A 22,392-nucleotide genomic window follows, 5' to 3' on the forward strand; every position below is an offset into this window, starting at 1 on the left:
ACTTTCAAAGACATTTTGCTAAAGCGGGATTTTAAAAGATGGCAACATAAACGTTTGTGTGTTTCTGCAGAGTCTCCTACGGAGAGGACGGGGCGCCGACGCAGTATGCCGGGTTCCTCGGACAAGAACGCCACCACCATGGAGACCACCTCCACGGCTGCCACACCTTTCAGAGTCACCGTGAGTACTGTGAGTGCTGCTTTTTTATCTACCTACTGCCTTCTCTGCCTTCTCTACCTGTCTTACTTGTCTCTTTGTGGGTTGTTGTTTATAGATTAATATTTAAAGAGGTCCATTTGATGTCCAGATGGACTCATATCAACATAGAACTGATTTGCTTTAAAAGTCGGAACGAAGCCGTTTGAACTTTAATAGCTGCACCACACACAATTGGTTTACATTGAGCATTCCTCCATTGTTTTTTTTTTTTTCAACATGCATGACTAATCAGCTTTATTTAAGCTAAGTCACTTATACTTCTACACACAAACACAAATGGAGAGCACTATGTTTTTTGTCCATCAGCCGGCTGTAACGCTCGCTGTCATGTTTAATTCAGTAGATAAACAGTCAGTTAATGAAGCAAAAAATTCTGTCATGAGTCATCAATTTAAAGATAATTAGCAATTAGCCGCACATATTTCCATTAATAATTAACAAACAGGGAGATGGCAACGCAGAGGTGAAGTGTAAACACTCAAAGTCAGGCTAGAGGTGTGACAAGATTAGTTTCTCATAAACATGTAAATTCAATATCATCTCTTTGGTCTTCACGGAGTAAGCAGGCACAAGTATGGACTAAATTAGGAGCTAAAAGATATGACAGTATTACTCACAACTGAAAAGACAAGTTTTCCACAGAAAAGTTAAATGAATGCAAAAAAGTAATTTGAAGGCTTTTCTTAAAGTTCATATTGATTATAATTAAATTAACGTGTATTGTATGCATACTTTTTCAGTAGAGTTCAGTGATGTAAAGTCCCGAAAAATGAAATGTAAATTTGCAGATTTGCTACAGTACATTTAGGACCTATGTTTCAAACATTAATTACATTTCTGTCACTGGTGTTAGATTTTATCTCAGACCTTTTTGGATTTTATTAATCTCTTATAGAAATGGACTGTTAATATAAACAGGATTTGATGAATATGAAAAACAAAGAGCTGCAGGCTTGTAGAAGAGCTAAAGGGTCAAATGGAAGGGCTGACTTATTGATTAACTGACTGAAGCTGCTTCTTATACTTCTCACTGTAAAGAAAGTTTGAAGAGATCTGCTGCAAAGTCATCCTGAATCACATGACCTCTTAACTACCATCCGTGAGCTTAATTTTAATAAGCTGTAACTACGGATTCCTTCCCAAAATGAACATACTTCTCTAGAAGATATTTTAATTTGCCCTGTGGGCACCTTTCCCATATGCTTCCCTCTAGTGGTGTGTAGTGGTACTCCATCAACAATCCCGCCTTAACATTTTGAAGTGCCTTCCACATTAAACTTTTAAGATTTTGTCATATTACAACCACTAACCTCAATATATTTTATGTATAATAAATAAAATAGACCAACACAATGTAGCTCATAGTTGTAATGTGTAAGGAAAAGATAAATGTTTTTTTACTGATACAAATCTGGCATTCTGTTCAACATCAGTCAATAAACAACAAACAGCATCATGAAGACCAGGTAACACAAAACAGAGGTCAGCGATAGTGTAAAGTGTAAAGCTGAGTTTGCTTAGAAAGCAATGTTCTTTGGACATCTTTGAACATTTCACAGAGCAATGTTCAACCGTCATCTGAAATTGAAAGAGTATGGCACAACTCCAAACCTACTAATGAAAGGTTGTTGACCTGAAGTGATATGCCAGGCAAGGGCAGTATTAATCAGAGAAACAACCAACAGGCCCCTTCCAAATTCTGGAGGAGCTGCAGAAAACCACAACTCATGGTGAATGGGTGTGTACTCCATAAATCTGGACTCAAAAGATTGGCAGGAAGATGGCCCTTTCTGAACACTGCAGTTCACCACAAGCCGATGCTGTGATGAGATGAGGACAAAAATTATACTTTTGGCCTATATGCAATATGCTATTTGTGGAGGAAACCTATCACTGTAAACATGGTGGTGGCAGCATCATGCTGGATGCTTTGTAAGTTCACAGTAATGCTCTCCATCCTGTTGATCTATCATATAAACATCTCTCATCATTCCTCTCTCTTTCAGGAACAAACATTCACACTCTGACAAAGAATGAGCAACAATGATATCTAAAGCACTCCTAGACCTTGAGCTAAATCTGTCAAAATATTTTTCTGTCTTTGCAGGGACTGGGGTTTTGTATCTGTAAACACACACACACACACACACACACACACACTCTCCTGTTGTTTCACCTCAGAAACATAGATGACAAAAAATTCAATCACTTTAAAGACTCATCCTCTACAATCAATCAGATAAAGATTAAAATCAGAAGTTACAGTTCCTTTTGTTTCATTTATCCAGTACCTTCACTTTTCCTAGGTGAGATTTAACTTTTCATCCATTCTCTGCCTACCTCCCGTTTTCTCTCAAATAAATAGCCGAAAGGACTAATTGGGAAGGTTTGTCCTCTGGTTTTATCCATTTAAGCGAAAGGAGAACATGAGATGTGATAATAGAAGCAAAGAAAGCCCTGCTGATTGTCCCGGCTCTGATTCTATCAGCCTGCATTAACGTCGGCCTGGAACCCCCGAGTCAAGGGAATATAATTAACTGGTTGCAAGCATTTGCTTTAATTTCACTAGTAAAGCGAGACTTTGCAATAAACCCCATCTGAACTCTTAAGTGCTGATTTATTTGGACTTACACAGGCTGAGATTACACTCAAGGTTCAGGTGGGTTATACAGGGGTTGGACAATGAAACTGAAACACCTGTCATTTTAGTGTGGGAGGTTTCATGGCTAAATTGGACCAGCCTGGTACCCAGTCTTCATTGATTGCACATTGCACCAGTAAGAGCAGAGTGTGAAGGTTCAATTATCAGGGTAAGAGCACAGTTTTGCTCAAAATATTGAAATGCACACAACATTATGGATGACATACCAGAGTTCAAAAGAAGACAAATTGTTGGTGCACATTCTGCTGGCGCATCTGTGACCAAGACAGCAAGTCTTTGTGATGAATCAAGAGCCACGGTATCCAGGGTAATGTCAGCATATCACCAAGAAGGACGAACCACATCCAACAGGATTAACTGTGGACGCAAGAGGAAGCTGTCTGAAAGGGATGTTCGGGTGCTAACCCGGATTGTATCCAAAAAACATAAAACCACGGCTGCCCAAATCACGACTGAATTAAATGTGCAACTCAACTCACCTGTTTCCACCACAACTATCCGTCGGGAGCTCCACAGGGTCAATATACACGGCCGGGCTGCTATAGCCGAACCTTTGGTCACTCATGCCAATGCCAAACGTTGGTTTCAATGGTGCAAGGAGCGCAAATCTTGGGCTGTGGGCAATGTGAAATGTATTGTTCTCTGATGAGTCCACCTTTACTGTTTTCCCCACATCTGGGAGAGTTACGGTGTGGAGAAGCCCCAAAGAAGCGTACCACCCAGACTGTTGCATGCCCAGAGTGAAGCATGGAGGTGGATCAGTGATGGTTTGGGCTGCCATATCATGGCATTCCCTTGGCCCAATACTTGTGCTAGATGGGCGTGTCACTGCCAAGGACTACTGAACCATTCTTGAGGATCATGTGCATCCAATGGTTCAAACATTGTATCCTGAAGGCGGTGCCGTGTATCAGGATAACAATGCACCAATACACACAGCAAGACTGGTGAAAGACTGGTTTGATGAACATGAAATTGAAGTTGAACATCTCCCATGGCCTGCACAGTCACCAGATCTAAATATTATTGAGCCACTTTGGGGTGTTTTGGAGGAGCGAGTCAGGAAACGTTTTCCTTCACCAGTATCACATAGTGACCTGGCCACTATCCTGCAAGAAGAATGGCTTAAAATCCCTCTGACCACTGTGCAGGACTTGTATATGTCATTCCCAAGACGAATTGACGCTGTATTGGCTGCAAAAGGAGGCCCTACACCATACTAATAAATTATTGTGGTCTAAATCCAAGTGTTTCAGTTTCATTGTCCAACCCCTGTATATCTGCATACAAACACAGTCAAGAGACAAGAAACAAGATGACAACACGATAGTCCAGGAAATATTGATACATTCTTTCTCAAGCAATCAGATTAAGTTTTGGAGTGAGCACTATAAGCATAGACAGAAAGGGTGTTGATAAGCAGGTGATCCTCCATGCTAAATGTGCATGAACTGGGTTATGACATCCCATCCTCCCTGTCTGTGTGGTATACCTCTCTGATCTTGTGGTGAAACCTAGGTTTATGCCTTGCTGCCTCACATAACAAGAACTTTATGACAATAGTTTTCCTTCCTTTTTTCTATTTGCTATTGTTTACCTTAGTGTGCATGATTGGTAGAGGTGGTAAATAACAAAGGGCAAATACTTTGTCACTGTACTTAAGTAGCTTTTTCAGATATCTGTACTTTACTTTTTTTTTTCTGAGGACGTTGTACTTTTACTCCGTACGTTTGAAGACAAATATCAATACTTTCTACTCCTTAGATTCTCAAAACTGGCTTGTTATTTCTACATGTATTGACAACATGACATAGACGTTGCAACAAAACACAGGGAAAATTAACTGCGCAGAGAAAAGGCCACCAGTGGAAGCACTGTTTGTGACCCAGAGAAAAACATTAGCAGTAACATGGATGAAGACAGTGAACTAGGAAACGTAGACATTGACGGAACAAATTCGGAAAAGCAAGCAGTTCCCTATCCATGGCCTTATTTAAAATAACTCTTTGATGTTTTCAGCTCCAAGAACAGTTTATAGTGAATGTGTTGTGTTTTGTGTAAACCTAAAAACCATGAGCTTCTGGCGTTCAAGAATTCTTTGTCAAATCTGAAACAAAACACAATCACAGGTAAACATGTATTTTTAAGGCAGGTTGTGCCTAGACGTTTTCTTATCTTGTAGAGTTATTTCGTATCACTGGAGGTGAAAAGTACATGTTAGAACCTGTACTTTTTTACTTTTACTTCAGTTAAGGAGTTTAATAAGTACTTTTATCAGGTTATTTTTACACTAGTATCTGTACTTTTACTTAAGTAAAGAATGTGAGTACTTTTGTCACCTCTGATAATAGGAGAGGTGTCTTATTCTGAAGCTTTTTCAAAGTAAAAGAGCAATAAAATGTCCTGTCCAAGTAAAGATCAAAACTATATTTTACCCTTTTGACCATCTTTTGTTTCACTTCGCTCTGCAGCTAACTCCACGCTCTGCTGAGCTCTTATCCGCCACAGACCTTGTCACTTATTTGCTACTTTTCTCCTAGCTTTCCTTCTCATTTAGTTTCATTCTGTTGCTTCTTCTACTGACTTGTGCTCTGCCGCCTCCACATTGTGCTCAAATTATTTCATTTATCCCTCTGCTGTGACTCATCCCTCTCTGTCAGTCATTTTTCTTTTTTTTTTGGGCTGGCTCAAGCTCCCTTGCCATCCTCTTTTTGCATTGATGGATCTCTTTCCTCATTTATTTCAGTGATCTCACTATCTGAAGGTTGTTATGTGGATGCAGGTATCAGTTTTATTGAATTTAATAAAAACATAAACTGACTGTCCATACCTGCTTGTCTTTACCCTGCCTCATATCTCATTTCTCTTTATGCCTCTAATCAATCCCCCTTTCTCTGCTTGGATAGGGTGCTTTATTCATCACCTTGCTTTGTGTGGATGCAAAAAGGTGAAACATTTTAATTTGTTAACTCTGAACATGCCAATGGCAGCAGGCGAACACACTCTCCAGGGGCTGCGGAAGCGGGAATAATTTCGACTTTGAAGAAGATCGTGATAAATTATATGTGGAAATGAGAAAAATGTGTTTGGGCATTATTACATTTTCAACTGCACTCTCTCCTGTGTCAAAAAGTCAAAATCAGTGTCTCTCTTTCTTCAGATTTTTTGTCATGTTTATGGAGCAGCTGATGTGGTAGGGCTTGTTAATATATCTTTCTGTTTCACTTGGAGTCCTATATGTCTTTGTTTAAATTGGCCTTTCTGCTAATCAAACCAACTGCATACTCTCCCTCACAATTCTAAAGAAGACATTTTTATTCACAACATAAGACAGAGTGAATGTTTCCTTTAAACATTATATTTAGCCTTTCTCATCTCTCAGAAACAGCAATGACTCAGTCCCATTCATTCAACTAACAGCCCTTCAACAGAGTTTACTGGTACCAACAACAGTTACCCAGTTTGCTTCCCACAACTTTGGCTGAAGGAAGTTTGAAGTCTGGCTACTTTAAGAGGTGTAAACATGTCAATACTTTATGCTTGCCCAAGTTTTAACTTTTAACTGAGGATGCAGTGCGTATTTATAAATATAAAAGCTATTATAGACACTGAAAAGCATAGACAGGCTCCAGTGGCATCATTTAATTTCAGTTACTAAGTAAAAAAGGACATTCAGATTGATTCAGATTTAGAGCTGATGTCACAATGTCTATCTCGCTACATACAAGACAGTATTTTTCACTGTTGTAAACAGTTGCTATGTTGGCTATGAAGGGGCCCTGTTGTGTATAGTCCATGTGTATTGGGATGAAGAGTATGAAATTGTAATGAACTGCTAGGAGTAAATTTCCAGACACAACAGATGAAAGTTTAAAGGGTTATTGAAATCTGTAGTTGTAGAATAGTAAGCAGCCACCAGCAGAGGGATCAGGAAACTCCAAGGGCAGGCAGATAGGTTAGTGGCTGAGCAGAGAACTGTGGGCAAGGTGAAGCTCAGAGAAAAACCCACTAACCTTTTCAGAATCCGTAGGAGAGCAGGGAAGCTGATTTTCAGCTCCTCAGTGTAGTTAGCTGGCGGCAGCACGCTGGCGTCACAGTGGTTATGAGGAAATGTGAACGAGACTCATCGGCTTGACTTTATGATTAGATCCAGCACAGCCACAATAAACTCACTCAGGGAATGAACTTCAGGTTTAATAACCCAGGAATTTGGCAGGATTCAGTGATCAGGGGACAGGAACTGGATTGAAGCCGGGAAACAGAAAAGAGGTGACAGGATCCAAGGACTAGGCTTGAATCTGTAGTCAAAACACAGAAGCGAAGTCAGACACGGGGAGGCAGATTCAGGCCTACAGATCCATTGGTTAAGCAGGAGGCGGTGGTCAGGAGGCAGAAACAAGGTCGATGTCGAGAGATCTGAAGCCAGGGAGATATCCGATGTGGGCAAGGGAGAACACGAAAATCCAGGGGCCAGAAACGAGATCAAGATCAGGCAGGTAGGCAAGGTAGGAATGCCGGACATTTACTCACACAAGGCTTTCAATAATCTGCCGCTGGTTGTCAGCCAGCAAGCAGCATATAAAGCCAGGTTAACAGGTGGGGTGAGTGAGACATGTTTAGGGTGCAAGCAGGGGTGAGACAGGTGAAACAATGATCTGAATTACTCCAACACAGAAAGGATCTACAGCAGAGAGGGCCAGTGCATACAAAATAAAACAGAATCATAACAGAAATTTGTTGTGTACTGCTGCGTCTTATGTCTTGATCTTATTTTTTCCCATACTTTATAGCTTTACCATATTCGGATGAAATGTCAGGGCAATATATACAGTCTCATACAGTATAATTATTAGCTGAATTATTCAGAAAGTAGATCTGGCCTCAGCCTGTTGGAGCAACTTCAAGCATTTAGCAAGCTGATGTGAGTAAATCTTCATCAGCCCAAACAGATAATCTGCATAGCATAGTATAACATTAGACAATCTTATTATTGGGACATTGCTGTGTGGTGTAAATACTGTCTTTAAATTCTGAAGCCCATGCCTCAATTAGCAGCAGGTGTCCTCACAGTATTTGCTACTAAATCAGAGGTGTTTAAAGGTGATAGCAGAATATAATCCAACATATTGGATTTGGTGCCCCAGCAATCTAGGTCTTCGAATGGTCTTTTCTTATGTTTTCTATTATTGAATATTGCCTGACTTGCAGGTCCCACTTGTGATATAGGTCCTATTTACGCAGATACTAGCAGGGGTACCCGGTCATGTCTTGGAGAGCTACTATCCTGCAACGTTTAGATGAATGCTTTCTCCAACACGCCCAAATCAAATGGGTGAATTCCATCATCAGGATGACATTCAGCTTTGCAGAGACCTGGTAACCAGCCATTCATTTGACTCAGGTGTGCTGGAGAAGGGATTAATCTAAATGTTGTAGTTTAGTGGTTCCCCAGGACTGGGGTTGGGCAACCCTTTACTGGAGGCACATTTATTGCCCTTACAATAAAGATGCATTTTTTAAAGTCATTAACTGTATGTGATAGCATTTTGTTGCAATTAAGGTCAAACTGCAGTGCATTTAACAGAATTTTATTCAGTCTATATGATTGGACCTTTTGAGGGAGCAGTCCAAGACCTAACCTGACACAAAAGACAGGCACACATAGTCACAATCACACATTCTCACCCTCATGCATACACATAAAAACACTCACCCCCACGCACCCAATGTAAAGATAAAAAATAATGGACGTCGTACACTCAAACTCCCCATACATAGTCTATACTTCCAGGTCCAGGTGCCGATACATCATAGAGGCAACCAGCTCCGGGACCAGCTGTCTCCAACTGTCTCCAACCCCTTCCCTCCGGGGCCAGGGGTTGGAGACAGGCAGACCGCCCCAGCACCAGCCCAGACTAGTGCTGGCACCGCCTGAACCCGAGCCACCCCGTCCCGGAACCCAATGATGCTGTATATAAATAAACTGTATTGACTGGAACGGAATTGAGGGCTGAAACACCTTTGACAGCGACTTCCTGAAAGTTCAGACTTCCTACTTAAATCACTTACAGTGGATGCACGAAAATAACGGAGTACTAAGAGAGCAGTTGTTTATACTTATACTGGTATTAGAGGTGGAAATAAACTCTTGCAGTAATTCTTACCACAGAATTATGTTTATTTTAAATGCGGTGCTTCCTGAATATCTGAAAATATAATATGAAATGCAATACAATTATAAAAGTACAATATTTTGGTGCTTCTGTAACTGAGGTTATGGCTCTAATATGGGTCATGGAATAAGCATGGTATTTTTAAATGATCCCTAGAAAGAAAAAAAGTAATATATTTCCTAATTGCATATTTTCCAATTAATACATATAAAGAGACAAAAAAGTAAATGTAGCGTAAAACGTATAATGGTGGCTAAGGCTGTTGTAATTATTGTTTTATTGTAATTTTCAATTTAGCCCAGTTAGGTTTATTTATAAAGTGCTGACTAAGTACAGACACTCAAAAACGACCATCCGAAATATATCTAGAAACATTGGATCCAATTCATCCAAGATCAAACTCAATTCAATATTTTTTCCAGGATAATACAATCACTATGTAGATTTACACCCAATTCAATCCAAATCCAAACAAAACACAACTGATCCAAATGGCCATTTAAGCCCATTTGTAAAAAGGTTGTTTGTCTAATGAAGCATTCCAACTGCATACAGATATTTTGTCTTCAACCTATGCAAGCATGTGGAAAAAGGGGAGACAAGCTTCCAGCAGAAACAGGCTGAGTACGATGGGCCATCTTCTGTGTGACCAGCTTGTGGATAAAAAGGAGACACAGAAAACAACACAGATGCACTAGCCCTTTGGGGAAGAAAACCAAAAAGACCATACAGAGTAAATGGCAGCAATTGCTCCTTCAATGACTCTGCCTGACAGCTCATGCCATTTAGCTACTGAACGTTTGTTCAAAAACTGCAAATGATGCAATAATGTTTCTAATGGATGAGCTATAGTTTTAGATGAAGGTGCAACATTATTTTTCCAGAGGTAGAAAAGGATTTATTTGCTGTAGTTACAGTGCAGAGTTGGTCTAAACTTCATTAAAGCTGGATGTAAATAGACAGAAGCATTCAGACTTAAAATCTCTATCTACTTTAAACTAAGATGTGCAATCCTCTAGTTCCTCAGAAACACTTCTTTTCTAGATTCTCCAATGGATATTAAATTTCCACATTTCTTAGAATTTGCATTCTACTTTGTAGCACATGGTTTCTGTCACTGTAAATATTATTAGAAGTTATCTTACGTTTTTGAAAAGCTCCCACAGAGTCTCATCTAAAATTGCAGAGTAAGCCGTGTACTTCTGTTGCAGTAAATTTAATTTAATACAAAGTTGATGCCACGTTTCCTTTGCTCTATTTGCTGTGCTCTTGTTTTTACACAATCCTCCTAATCTAAAAGAAGTTATTATTTCAGCTCTCAGTCACACCACTTTCTTTCTGCATTGCAGTTTTGAACAGGAATCTGCATCAACAGCAAAAATGTAATGCCATGAGTACTGGCTTATTTGTTTGCAGTAATCCAGTATTACCACAAACATATAAAAACAACTTTTGCTTCAGAGCTACACATTGATTAGGAAATGCAGCTCTGTGTGTGTTTGTACACAGTAATGATTCACACACATTGTTGGCGTGAAGCTCAGGTTACTGTCATGGGAGCGTCCTTTGTTTTCAGGCCAAAATGCCTCCTGATGACAGGTGTTGTTCATCAGGATGCTGAGGTTGCTTTGTGATCAGCTGCCAAGCTGTGAGGAAGTCACTCTCTAATTATCCCCAGTCCATCGAAGCCTGGGGAGACCTATTCATACTATAGGTGTTAATTGTTATGCAAGTGTGTTAATGACCTGAACGGGACAGAGGGAAAACTCTTTCGTGGTGCAATTTGCCCATCACAGCCACATGGAAGGGTGACGCATATAAGAATGGCAGAAGGTTAAAGCACTTTAGGTAATGCATGTCTGTTAGGTTATGTGATTTTTTCAGCTTAGTCTGGCTGAAATATCTCTGTCTAGTACTCTGCTTTGTGGAATAAACCACTGCCAAAGTCCTTTGCAAAACCTTTCAGCTATGGGAACTGTTTTTACAGTGACACATATTTAGTTCTGTACAGGAGAAACTGTGAAGAAGTCCCTCTGCAATTATTTTATCAGTTTAATTAGTAAAGCCAAGTAGTAATTATTCAAATCAATTTTTTAAGCAGAATTTAAACAGCTACAAAATTGTAAAGTGAAAGGAAAAAGAAAGGTTTAAATATTTTTTAAATCAGAATAAAACTGAAAATGAAAAACTGTGTAAAATACTCTGCAACTAACTGCCTTTAGATGTTAGGCGTCTGAATATGAATACTATTGTTCTTTCAAGGCCTCAGAGTTTTGCTATAGAAGTTTAGTGAACAACAACTCATGAAGCGTAAAGAACACATCGGGCAGGTCAAAAATAAAGTTGTGGAGAAGCTTAAAATGCCAAAAATTTCCCCCAGATCACCCTGCCCACGCCATCCCCAAAGTGAACCATGGTTGTAGCAGCATCATACTGTGGATATGCTTTTCTTTAGCAGTGGCATACAAGGAAGCTGGTCAGAGCTGATGAGAAGAAGAGCTAAATACAGGGCAACCCAAAAATCAAACTTATAGGAGGCTACAAAGCTAAACACTTCTATGTAGGTACATCCTCCAGCAGGACGACAACTTAACACATATACATTCAAAATTATTGTTCTCACAATATGAATTTCATGTTTTACAATTTATTTTAGGATGTTGTTACAATATACGTTTAACAATGTCATATAACTTCATAACAAAAATGTTATAGGTCATACAATCTAATATATATATATATATATATATATATATATATATATATATATATATGCATGTTCTCTCTGTCCAGGAGTGGGTTTTCTCTGGTACTCTGGCTTCTTCCCACAGTCCAAAGACATGGCTGTTTATCTCTGTGTTGCCCTGTGATGGACTGGCGATCTGTCCAGAGCGTCTCCCATGACTCTGCACAGACTGGGTATAGACAATGGGTATAGACAATGGATGGATGAACATTATATTTTTTGAACAATAAAGCTTTCACATTTTAACATGATGCCTTTCAATGTTAATATAATAATATATGTTTACCTTATAACATAACAAGTTGGATGACAATGCAGATAAAGTGAGAAAATGTCTTGTTTACAGGAACTAATTAACTTCTATTTCATGCTTGGATTGAGCTATTGAGAAATGTTGCTGTTATTGAGCAGCTTGGATGGTGTTTGGACAATTATACATACACTCAAAAGAACTCAAAACAGATCAGGCTGTAGAAAAGGAAGAATGAGCCACATCTAAATGAGGTGGCAGGCATTTTCATTGATAGCTGGAGTGGGGCAAGCTCTATGGATACAAACTACACTACCTAAACTGTGTTCAGGCACTCATCTCATTTGACTAGTTTTTCTCTCACCTAAAGTTGGTTAGGGTGAGGGTTAGGTTTTGGCCAGGTTTGGATTACATATGTAAAAAGAAACAAACATACTAAACATTTACCACAAAAGGACAAATAAAGACCTATATTTGATTAGACCTTTTTCACTCAAACTGACCTAATTTGTGCTGATGAATGTATTGCCTGCTGACTGATTACGTTCCATCTCAATCTCCGGTCTCTGAGGGTCAGCTTTATCTCTTAGAGTTAGAGGCGACTCTTCTAGGGCTCTAAAATTTCAGGTCATACTCTGATCTGATCTACATTTATTCACTGTCCTTCAACTATCAGTGATACCCAGCCTCAAATTTTAAGATGCAAAGCGTACATGTTTATATTAACATTTTATTGTCATGCTTCCAAGTTCAACCAAATGATTGACATCTCCAAGATTCTACTGACAAAGTGGCAGTAACGCTGTAATATTAACTGTCTTTCTCTATCAGGGCTTTCTGAGTCGACGGCTGAAGGGCTCAATAAAACGCACCAAGAGTCAACCAAAACTTGATCGGAACTCCAGCTTCAGGCACATCCTTCCTGGCTTCAGGAGCGTGGACAACGACAGGTAAGGCTTCATTCCTTCTGCCAATGCTGGATTAGATGTTTCTGTACCTGATCGCCTATGCTTACATATGCATGCAAGTCTGATATTGTTTTGTAACGTGACTTGTTTGGGGATATACAAGCAATCAACACAATTTTATGGTGATTAACAAAATGGAAGACAATATGGAGGGTTCGAGGTCTCAAATGACTGTGTCAAAAGTTCTTTATTTTGCCTTTGAGAACATCCAAACACATTACAGAAACCGAACATTTACTCTGCATTTGCAGATATTTTAAGAACAGAGAGCTGTCATCCCAAAATAACTACAGTGGGGTTTGGAGGATTGGGTAAACTTGTACATTGTCACATTAAAGACAACTGCTTGCTTCAAATAAACAGTTTGTCAGAGCAAAGAACATCACCAACTAAACACCAAGCAGAATGAAAAAAATAAAGAACACCTCCTATGTACAATATGAATAAGTGAATCAAAGATAGTTAAAAATCATGACCAATAAAGTGATGCAACATTACCATGTTTTGTTTTTATGTGTGAGGGCCAAGGATTACCTTTAAAAATCTGGAAATTAAGTTAAGTAAGTATTTGATCTAACTTACTCAATAATTGGTATACCTTTAAACAACCATTCACAATGCAAGATCAGATAAAACATTATTTTAATAAATGGGAACCAAACCTTTCTGGATAAATGGATCTTAATGGTGTTTACTTAGCTGCCTTTATTTTTTAAAATAATATTTGAGGAAAATGTTTTGAATAAGGACCAAACCTTTTTGGATAAATGTGTCTTAATGGTGTATAATTAGTAATCACGTTTAGTTAAATAATATTTAGAAAAATGTTATTTCCTAGATTGGAAACTAACAACTTTTCTGGGTAAATGATCTTCAGCTGACTCATAAAGTTGGCCAGCATGTGTTCTTAGCTGTTAGCGGTTGGAGCTAACAAAAGAAACGTATAGCTTATCATCAGAATCAAACACACCTTTAAAATACCACTAATACAATGCCTTGTTAGTTTATTTCAACAATGTGCACAACGCTGTGAAAATGCACTATTACTGTGACAGGTACAAGCACCGTTGGCATCAAAGTTCCACACCTTGCATTTGTTCTACATACAGTGCCTTGCGAAAGTACTCGGCCCCCTTGAACTGGTCAACCTCTTGCCACATTTCAGGCTTCAAACATAAAGATATAAAATTCTAATTGTTTGTGAAGAATCAACAACAAGTGGGACACAATCATGAAGTGGAATGAAATTTATTGGATGTGTCAAACTTTTTTAACAAATAAAAAACTGAAAATGGGGCGTGCAATATTATTCAGCCTCTTTACTTTCAGTGCAGCAAACTCGCTCCAGAAGTTCAGTGAGGATCTCTGAATGATCCAATGTTGTCCCAAATGACTGATGATGATAAATAAAATCCGCCTGTGTGTAATCAAGTCTCAGTATAAATGTACCTGCTCTGTGATAGTCTCAGGGTTCTGTTCAAAGTGCAGACAGCATCATGAAGACCAAGGAACACACCAGGCAGTTTCCGAGATACTGCTGTGGAGAAGTTTAAAGCTGGATTTGGATACAAAAAGATTTCCCAAGCTATAAACATCCCAAGGAGCACTGTGCAAGCAATCATATTGAAATGGAAGGAGTATCAGACCACTGCAAATCTACCAACACCCGGCCGTCCCTCTAAACTTTCATCTTGAACAAGGAGAAGACTGATCAGAGATGCAACCAAGAGGCCCATGATCACTCTGGATGACCTGCAGAGATCTACAGCTGAGGTGGGAGAGTCTGTCCATAGGACAACAATCAGTCGTACACTGCACAAATCTGGCCTTTATGGAAGAGTGGCAAGAAGAAAGCCATTTCTCAAAGATATCTATAAAAGGTCTCATTTAAAGTTTGCCACAAGACACCTGGGAGACACACCAAACGTATGGAAGAAGGTGCTCTGGTCAGATGAAACCAAAATCGAACTGTTTGGCCACAAAGCAAAACGATATGTTTGGCGTAAAAGCAACACAGCTCATCACCCTGAACACACCATCCCCACTGTCAAACATGGTGGTGGCAGCATCATGGGCTGGGCCTGCTTTTCGTCAGCAGGGACAGGGAAGATGGTCAAAATTGATGGGAAGATGGATGGGGCCAAATAGAGGACCATTCTGGAAGAAAACCTATTGGAGTCTGCAAGAGACCTGAGACTGGGACGGAGATTTATCTTCCAACAAGACAATGATCCAAAATATAAAGCCAAATCTACAATGGAATGGTTCACAAATGAACGTATCCAGGTGTTGGAATGGCCAAGTCAAAGTCCAGACCTGAATACATTCGAGAATCTGTGGAAAGAGCTGAAGACTGCTGTTCATGAACGCTCTCCATCCAACCTCACTGAGCTCCAGCTGTTTTGCAAGGAAGAATGGGCAAGAATTTCAGTCTCTCAATGTGCAAAACTGATAGAGACATACCCCAAGCGACTTGCAGCTATTATTGCAGCAAAGGGTGGCGCTACATAGTATTAACGCAAGGGGGCCAAATAATATTGCACGCCCCACTTTTCAGTTTTTTATTTTCTTAAACAGTTTGACACATCCGATAAATTTCATTCCACTTCACGATTGTGTCCCACTTGTTGTTGATTCTTCACAAAAAATTAGAACTTTATATCTTTCTGTTTGAAGCCTGAAATGTGGCAAGAGGTTGACCAGTTTAAGGGGGCCGAGTACTTTCGCAAGGTACTGTAAAAGGGTTGAAATGCATAAGCGCGAATGGCGCGTAATGGCTGATGTTCTGTGTTTAAAACCACCCTAAATAAAGTTAGTCTTAACTTTAAAAACACAACACAAACAAAAACCAAACATCATGAAGCAAACAGTATTTAGATGATTTCACTCTAAACTAATCTTCTCTGCCCAAACACCACCTCTTACATGAACCATGCCGAAGATAAGTTGTCCTAGGCCTTGAGCAAAACATCCACGTGTTAAACAAAGGATTAACTTGATTGCAACTAACCTCCCTAGCTGTGGGGAAGGGCCTTTAGCTGGCCCGGCCAAACCGTACGATTTCCACTGGTCTAATGTCCATTCCTTGTGTTCTTTAGCCCAAACAAGTCTCTTCTGTTTGTTGCCTGTCCTCAGTAGTGGTTTCCCAGCAGCTATTTTACCATGAAGGCCTGATTCACACAGTCTCCTCTTAACAGTTGTTCTAGAGATGTGTCTGATGCTAGAACTCTGTGTGGCATTGACCTGTTCTCTAATCTGAGCTGCTGTTAACCTGCGATTTCTGAGGCTGGTGACTCGGATTAACTTATCATCCGCAGCAGAGGTGACTCTTGGTCTTCCTTTCCTGGGGCGGTCCTCATGTGAGCCAGTTTCTTTGTAACGCTTGATAGTTTTTGCAACTGCACTTGGGGACACTTTCAAAGTTTTCCCAATTGTTCGGATTGACTGACCTTCATTTCTTAAAGTAATGATAGCCACTCGTTTTTCTTTACTTAGCTGATTTTTTCTTGCCATAATACAAATTCTAACAGTCTATTCAGTAGGACTATCAGCTGTGTACTGTATCCACCTCCTGCACAACACAATTGATGGCCCCAACCCCATTTATAAGGCTTGAAATCCCACTTATTAAACCTGACAGGGCACACCTGTGAAGTGAAAACCGTTTCAGGTGACTACCTCTTGAAGCTCATCAACAGAATGCCAAGAGTGTGCGGAGCAGTAATCAAAGCAAAAGGTGGCTACTTTGAAGAACCTAGAATATAAGACATATTTTCAGTTGTTTCACACTTTTTTGTTCAGTATATAATTACACATGTGGTAATTCATAGTTTTGATGCCTTCAGTGAAGCTACAATATTCATAGTCATGAAAATAAAGACAACTCTTTGAATGAGAAGGTGTGTCCAAACTTTTGGTCTGTACTGTATGTCTCATTTTAACCCATTGTAGATTAGAGAATATCAATAATAGTGTTAAATCTGTGCACCAAATTCTTATTCCACTTGTAAAGTTTGTGTTTGTTTATTTAACATTCAATTTTAAAACGTCTGCAACCTCTTGCAAACCAACTTGTTACCATATATAGAGACGTTAAGATTATGTGTTATTGTTCAGCTGAGATTTTACTGCACAGGTCTGCACTGTTGAGCCCTCTCCCTCATAGTTACCATTTCAAAGCCTTTTGCCTCTGGCTGTGATTACTGGCAATTAATGCTAGGTTCAGCTAATTTTTGCAGGTGTTCAGCTGCTTCACAAATATTTCCCCCTGTCTGCATAACGAGAAACAATCAGAATTCCAGTCCAAGCAATTGCTGCCCTGTAATCACAATTCCTGCTCACTCTTTTTGAGGGTCTCTTTTCATGCATGGCTAACAGCTAACTTTCCCATCACCTTTCTTCCTCTGTCTCTGGGAAAAAGCCAAGGTGTCCATATGCAAGGTTTAATTAAAGGAAGCGCTGCGTTTAAAGGAGATGTTCTATGGCTTTCTATTTCAAAACTTGGAGATGAGTTACCGCCTCACTTCCTACTTTTAATGAGGTATTAACATCACTGTCAGGCTATCACAAGGGAACACTAGCCGTTGTTAAGTGTGGAACACAGTGGACTTTTTCTGTCCTTCAGTCGGACCGAATGAGCTCACCTCTTTTTTCTTGTTACTACTGTCTTTCCCTATCCTCTTCACCACTTCCTTCCTTTTTTTTTTCTTTTTTACATTTTTTTCTCTGATGTTTTAGACTCTTCAACCTCCAGTTTCAACCTCTGTTTGTTCCTTTCTTTTGTCAAACGGTTAGTAAAGTGTCCCAAACTATCAACATTTATGCTGGTCTCTGATAAAGCACACAGAGAAAAAGGCAAATACTGGAGCAGAAATGGAAATGTCCTGGAGGTGTCTTATCTTTTCCAACACAGCAAGGCACACAACAAGTACACACCTCATCTAAAAGAACAAAAAGACATTATGATGGGTATCCATATAAATATGTTTCATGATTTAAAACAAGAGAAAAAGGCTAGTCTGGTGGTATGAAGAACAATTCCACTACAACTGAATAAACTGTGTTAAATCTGAAGAAGATACAGAGTTACAGCGTGCAGTGGGAGACGAGGCAGGGACACTCGCTGTCAGTCTGGGACCAGCCTCGCTGCCGGGCATTAAACACTGCAGAAGGTGACAAACTCTAAAAAACAGGAAATACAGTGACAGTGAGATACAGGAGGGAAGGGAAGGGAGTAGAGAAGGAATCACAATGTGAGAGCCTACACGTGTGCAGCTGTTGTGAAGAATCCGGCACTTGTCCTTAAGCCATGTATCTGCAATCATTTTGTTCTAATTGTTTAGAAGGAAGCAGAACACAGAGCCTCAGGTGGCGACACAAACACATTTTTGACTGTGTGGTGTTCGCTGCAATGAGTTTCTAAGGCCAGGTAGCCTGGAGGAGGCTCAAAAGCTGGACATGCTGCAGAGGAGCAGCTGCTACAGAATGAAAAATGTATCTGTTATAATCAGAGGCTGGACGCTCTGCAGCAAAACAAAGCAGCAACACAAGAAAAGTGCACACAAACCAGTTAGTTCATCTTATTAATTTCAAGCATTCACAACCATATACATATAAGAATGTAGATATGCTTTTATTACCTGACCTGAAAGCTCAACATTATTGTATTTATGGAGACATATCGTACAGTGTTTTGTTTTGGTTAGTGTTGTAGTATCCATAAAATATGTAGGACTGAGTTCTTATATATAGATGGATCTTTTACTGCCATTGCCCCATTATACAATAAGGACAACTAATGTCTGTCCAGAGTTAGTTGAAGGTTGGCAATGACCTTATAACCATGTGGTGATACGATTGCTTTTGACAGAAGAAAAACTAATCTAACTAGACAATCTACTGTGTTATGTCACAGTTAAGCACTGCATTTAAAGGTCATGTGGTCGGTTTAAAGGAAACCAATCACAACACACAAGCTGCTGTATTAAGGACATGGGGCAGAAACTCACATGGCACTGTTCAACTTTTATTCTCAAATTGTTCAAACACATTTACAGTAAATTCCCCTTAGGAATGCAATAGGTCTTTCTAGATGTTTGTTTATGCAGTCATAAAATATTATCTTTGGATGGTGAACTAGTGGAGGAGATTTTTTTATTTTATTTGTGTTTTTGTTATCTAGGGAATAAGATTTATTTTGACCCTACCCTATAACCCCTGCTCTCCCATCTGATCTGCTGCGACCTGTTTGGATGAATGTCGAATTCAATGCAGCAAGCAGGCTTGTTGTTTTTCTAGTGAAGGCATCGTCCCTCTCCTGGATATTGCAGTATTACTATCAGTAGGTAAAGGTGCAATTGATCCTTTGGTGTTTCATGCTGTACATTCAGTATTGTTGTAGGTCTTAAATATTGAATATGACTAATTGTTCTCATTTCTCTGATGCTTCTCTATCCATTGTGTTATGTACCATAACACTTGTCATTGTTATGCAAGACAATTAGGCGTTGTTTGATCTAACCTTTGCAGAGCAAGAAATGTTACTCTGTGTGTGGTTGTGCCTGTGTGTTTGTTTTACATGTTGTGGTAACAACAGTTGTCAGTAATGACTGATGCATATTTGTGGAAAGACAGCTTTAGTAAGATAAACTCTTTTTTTTGTCACAGGACACCAGCTCTGAATATTTAGAGACAGTGCGGCATCTTATTTATGACCTTCTCGTTTTATCACATATTTAAGTGCAGGATCTCTTTTGTGACCAGCTAAATTTTATTCATGGAGATGTTGTTGAAAAACATTTGAAAAGTAATTTGAAAAGAAATGGGCAGTATTGATGAAGGATGGGCAGGTTACAGAATAACACTGAACTCAGCAGTTGTGATACCTAGACATGAGGAGGTAATATATTCTACTGGTATTAAAAGCCTGAGTAAAAATATCATGGTATCACAGTTTTAAAGCAAAACTTCATAACTAAATAAATGTTTAACATAAACTATTTTTATTTGAAAAGTAAAAGTAGCAATTATTCCTACTCCTGATAAAATATCATAGTGATAATTACAGTTGTAATGTTATCATCTTATACTCTTTATTGTTATTTATAACAAAACTTAAATAAAGACCTGCTGTATTTCTAAGCAGATTTTCAAGTGCTTTTTGCACAGAATATTACCAATTTTTGTCGATCATATCACGACCAGGGACAGAGAACCCAAATTCATCCAAACGCAAAGTGATAAGTTAAAAGGTTTATTCAGAAACTCAGGATCAGAGAGCAGGAGAACAGCAGTCAGCTTCCAGGAACCACTTCTCAGTCTGGGGATGAGGCACAGAATCCAGAGGAGGAAGTGTTCCAGAGAGTTAATGAGGAAGTGTCCAACAGACTGAAGTCGGATTGCCGACTGATCCAAATCCTCCGAGGAATCAGCTGAAGCTGTGACAGGAACACAGAGAGCTGTGATTGTCCTCTTGACAATAATTCCAGGTGGACTTGAGAGCCAGGCAGGCTCAGGCTGAATAAACCAGTGGTTAGGCTGAGGTGTAAATCCAGGGACAGAAACAGGGTCGAATTCCAGGGCTAGAGGCGTCAGACAAGGGGCAGGCAGAGGCATAAAACCAGAGACAGAAAACAGAGTTGAAATCCAGAAATCCAATCCGTCAGACAAGGGGCAGGCAAGAAGGCAAAATCCGTGAGGCACGGCAAGGTCAGAGAACAAGATCAGTCAGGAAGGAACGCTGGATAACTACTCACAAATGTTTTCGAAAATCTTGCATCGTCTGCCTGTCAGATGGCTGTATATAACTGCAGCTCCACAGGTGTGTGGCATGACAGTGATTGCGCAGCAGCAGACAGATGAAGGAGATGAGTTGATTGCATGAGTGAGAGCAGAGCAGGCAGACGGGCCAGAATCATAACAGATCAGGTCTATAAATCAGCATCAGGAGAACGAGAAGCCGTTCCGGGCTGGAATCCGGAAGTAGACGGTGGTTGTCGGTGGTGAGACTACGTCGAAGAAGAACGGTTTTAGTGCGGCGCGGGAAAAACAAAAATAGAAATATATCGGATTCGGAAAAGGTGGATTTGGGCATAAACTGGTATGTGAATGGTTCGGTTGGAAATGGAGACAGGAAATGAGGAAGACATGGATTTTGAAGGGTGGACGCCAGCTGGGAGAGAAAGAGGGAAAGGACGTGGAAGAAATAAAATAGATGAAGGAAAGGGAATTGGTGATATCCAAGGTAGCAAGCGAGAATTGGAAGGAAGCAGTTCAGAAGAAGAAAGGATAGTTAGGAGAAAAGTTATGAGGGAGGAATTTAAAATAATATTGAAACTTAAGAACGAGGAAGAACAGGATAACATCAGCCCCATTGTGGTGTCAAGAGAGATAAAAAAGAAAATTGGAGATGTTGAAATGGTAAAGATTTTGAGAGATGGAAACTTATTGGTAGTTTGTAAAAATGAAGAACAAAAGAACAAGGCTTTAAAGGTGGATAATATCTGCAAGAAAACGGTGTTGGAGAAAAGAATCATGGGAGAAAATAAAAAAATTAGAGGAGTGATTTATGGGATCCCTCTTGATGAAGATCTTGATAAAATTAAGAGAAGTATTATTGGTGCAAAAGTGAATAACTTGAAGAGATTGTCAAAAACAATAAATGGAGAAAAAGTAGGAAGTATGTCAATCTTCATTGAATTTGACGAAAAAGAGTTGCCACAAAACATCAAAATAGGTTATCTTAGCTTTCAGGTTAGACCTTATATCCCTCCACCACTTCGTTGTTTCAAATGTCAAAGGTATGGACACATAGCAGCAGTTTGTAAAGGGAAGCAGACATGTCCAAAATGTGGTGTAGATCACAAGTTTGAAGAATGTAAAGAAGAAGTACAAGAAAAATGTTGTAACTGTGGAGGGCAACATAGAGTTACGTATGGAGGATGTGAAGTAAGGAAGAAGGCAAAAGAAATCATACAGATTAAAATGACTAAAAACATAAGCTATGCAGAAGCAGTTAAAAATGTGAAGGAACAGAAAACAAGAAAGATTGAACAAATAGCGAATCAAATTCCACAGCAAAGCAAAGTACAGTCAGAAGAAAATGTTACAATATCAGTAGAAAAACTAATATTATTCGTAGCATATGTTATCAACTGTACTGACCAAGCCAAGCATAAAACTGAGAAGATTAAAATAATAGTGAGACGAGCTGAAACGTTTTTGGGGTTTAAGGAGGGATCGTGGGAGAACATAAATAAAAAGTTGGAGGTAGATGGGAGACAAGGAACATCTGGTGAAAGTACATGTTAATATTACAATGGAATGCAAGAAGTTTAATTGCTAACGGACAAGAATTTAAAGGTTATATTGATAGT

At 39.4% G+C, this 22,392-nt stretch overlaps 1 protein-coding gene across 4 annotated transcripts in view; it reads left to right on the forward strand.

Moving 5' to 3' along the window:
- The window catches only part of dab2ipb (DAB2 interacting protein b), a 211,915-nt gene that overhangs the window by 69,831 nt on the left and 119,692 nt on the right, over nt 1-22,392 (forward strand). For 3 of the 4 annotated variants that reach the window (XM_047372559.1, XM_047372562.1, XM_047372561.1), the window contains exons 2-3: nt 71-189; nt 12,882-13,000. In XM_047372559.1, the coding sequence (XP_047228515.1) occupies nt 71-189; nt 12,882-13,000 (238 nt within the window). The remainder of the gene's footprint in view (nt 1-70; nt 190-12,881; nt 13,001-22,392) is intronic. The other variant, XM_047372560.1, reaches the window with a different exon arrangement.

Source organism: Girardinichthys multiradiatus, chromosome 8, assembly GCF_021462225.1.
Source record: "Girardinichthys multiradiatus isolate DD_20200921_A chromosome 8, DD_fGirMul_XY1, whole genome shotgun sequence".
In the NCBI taxonomy this organism is placed as follows: domain Eukaryota; kingdom Metazoa; phylum Chordata; class Actinopteri; order Cyprinodontiformes; family Goodeidae; genus Girardinichthys; species Girardinichthys multiradiatus.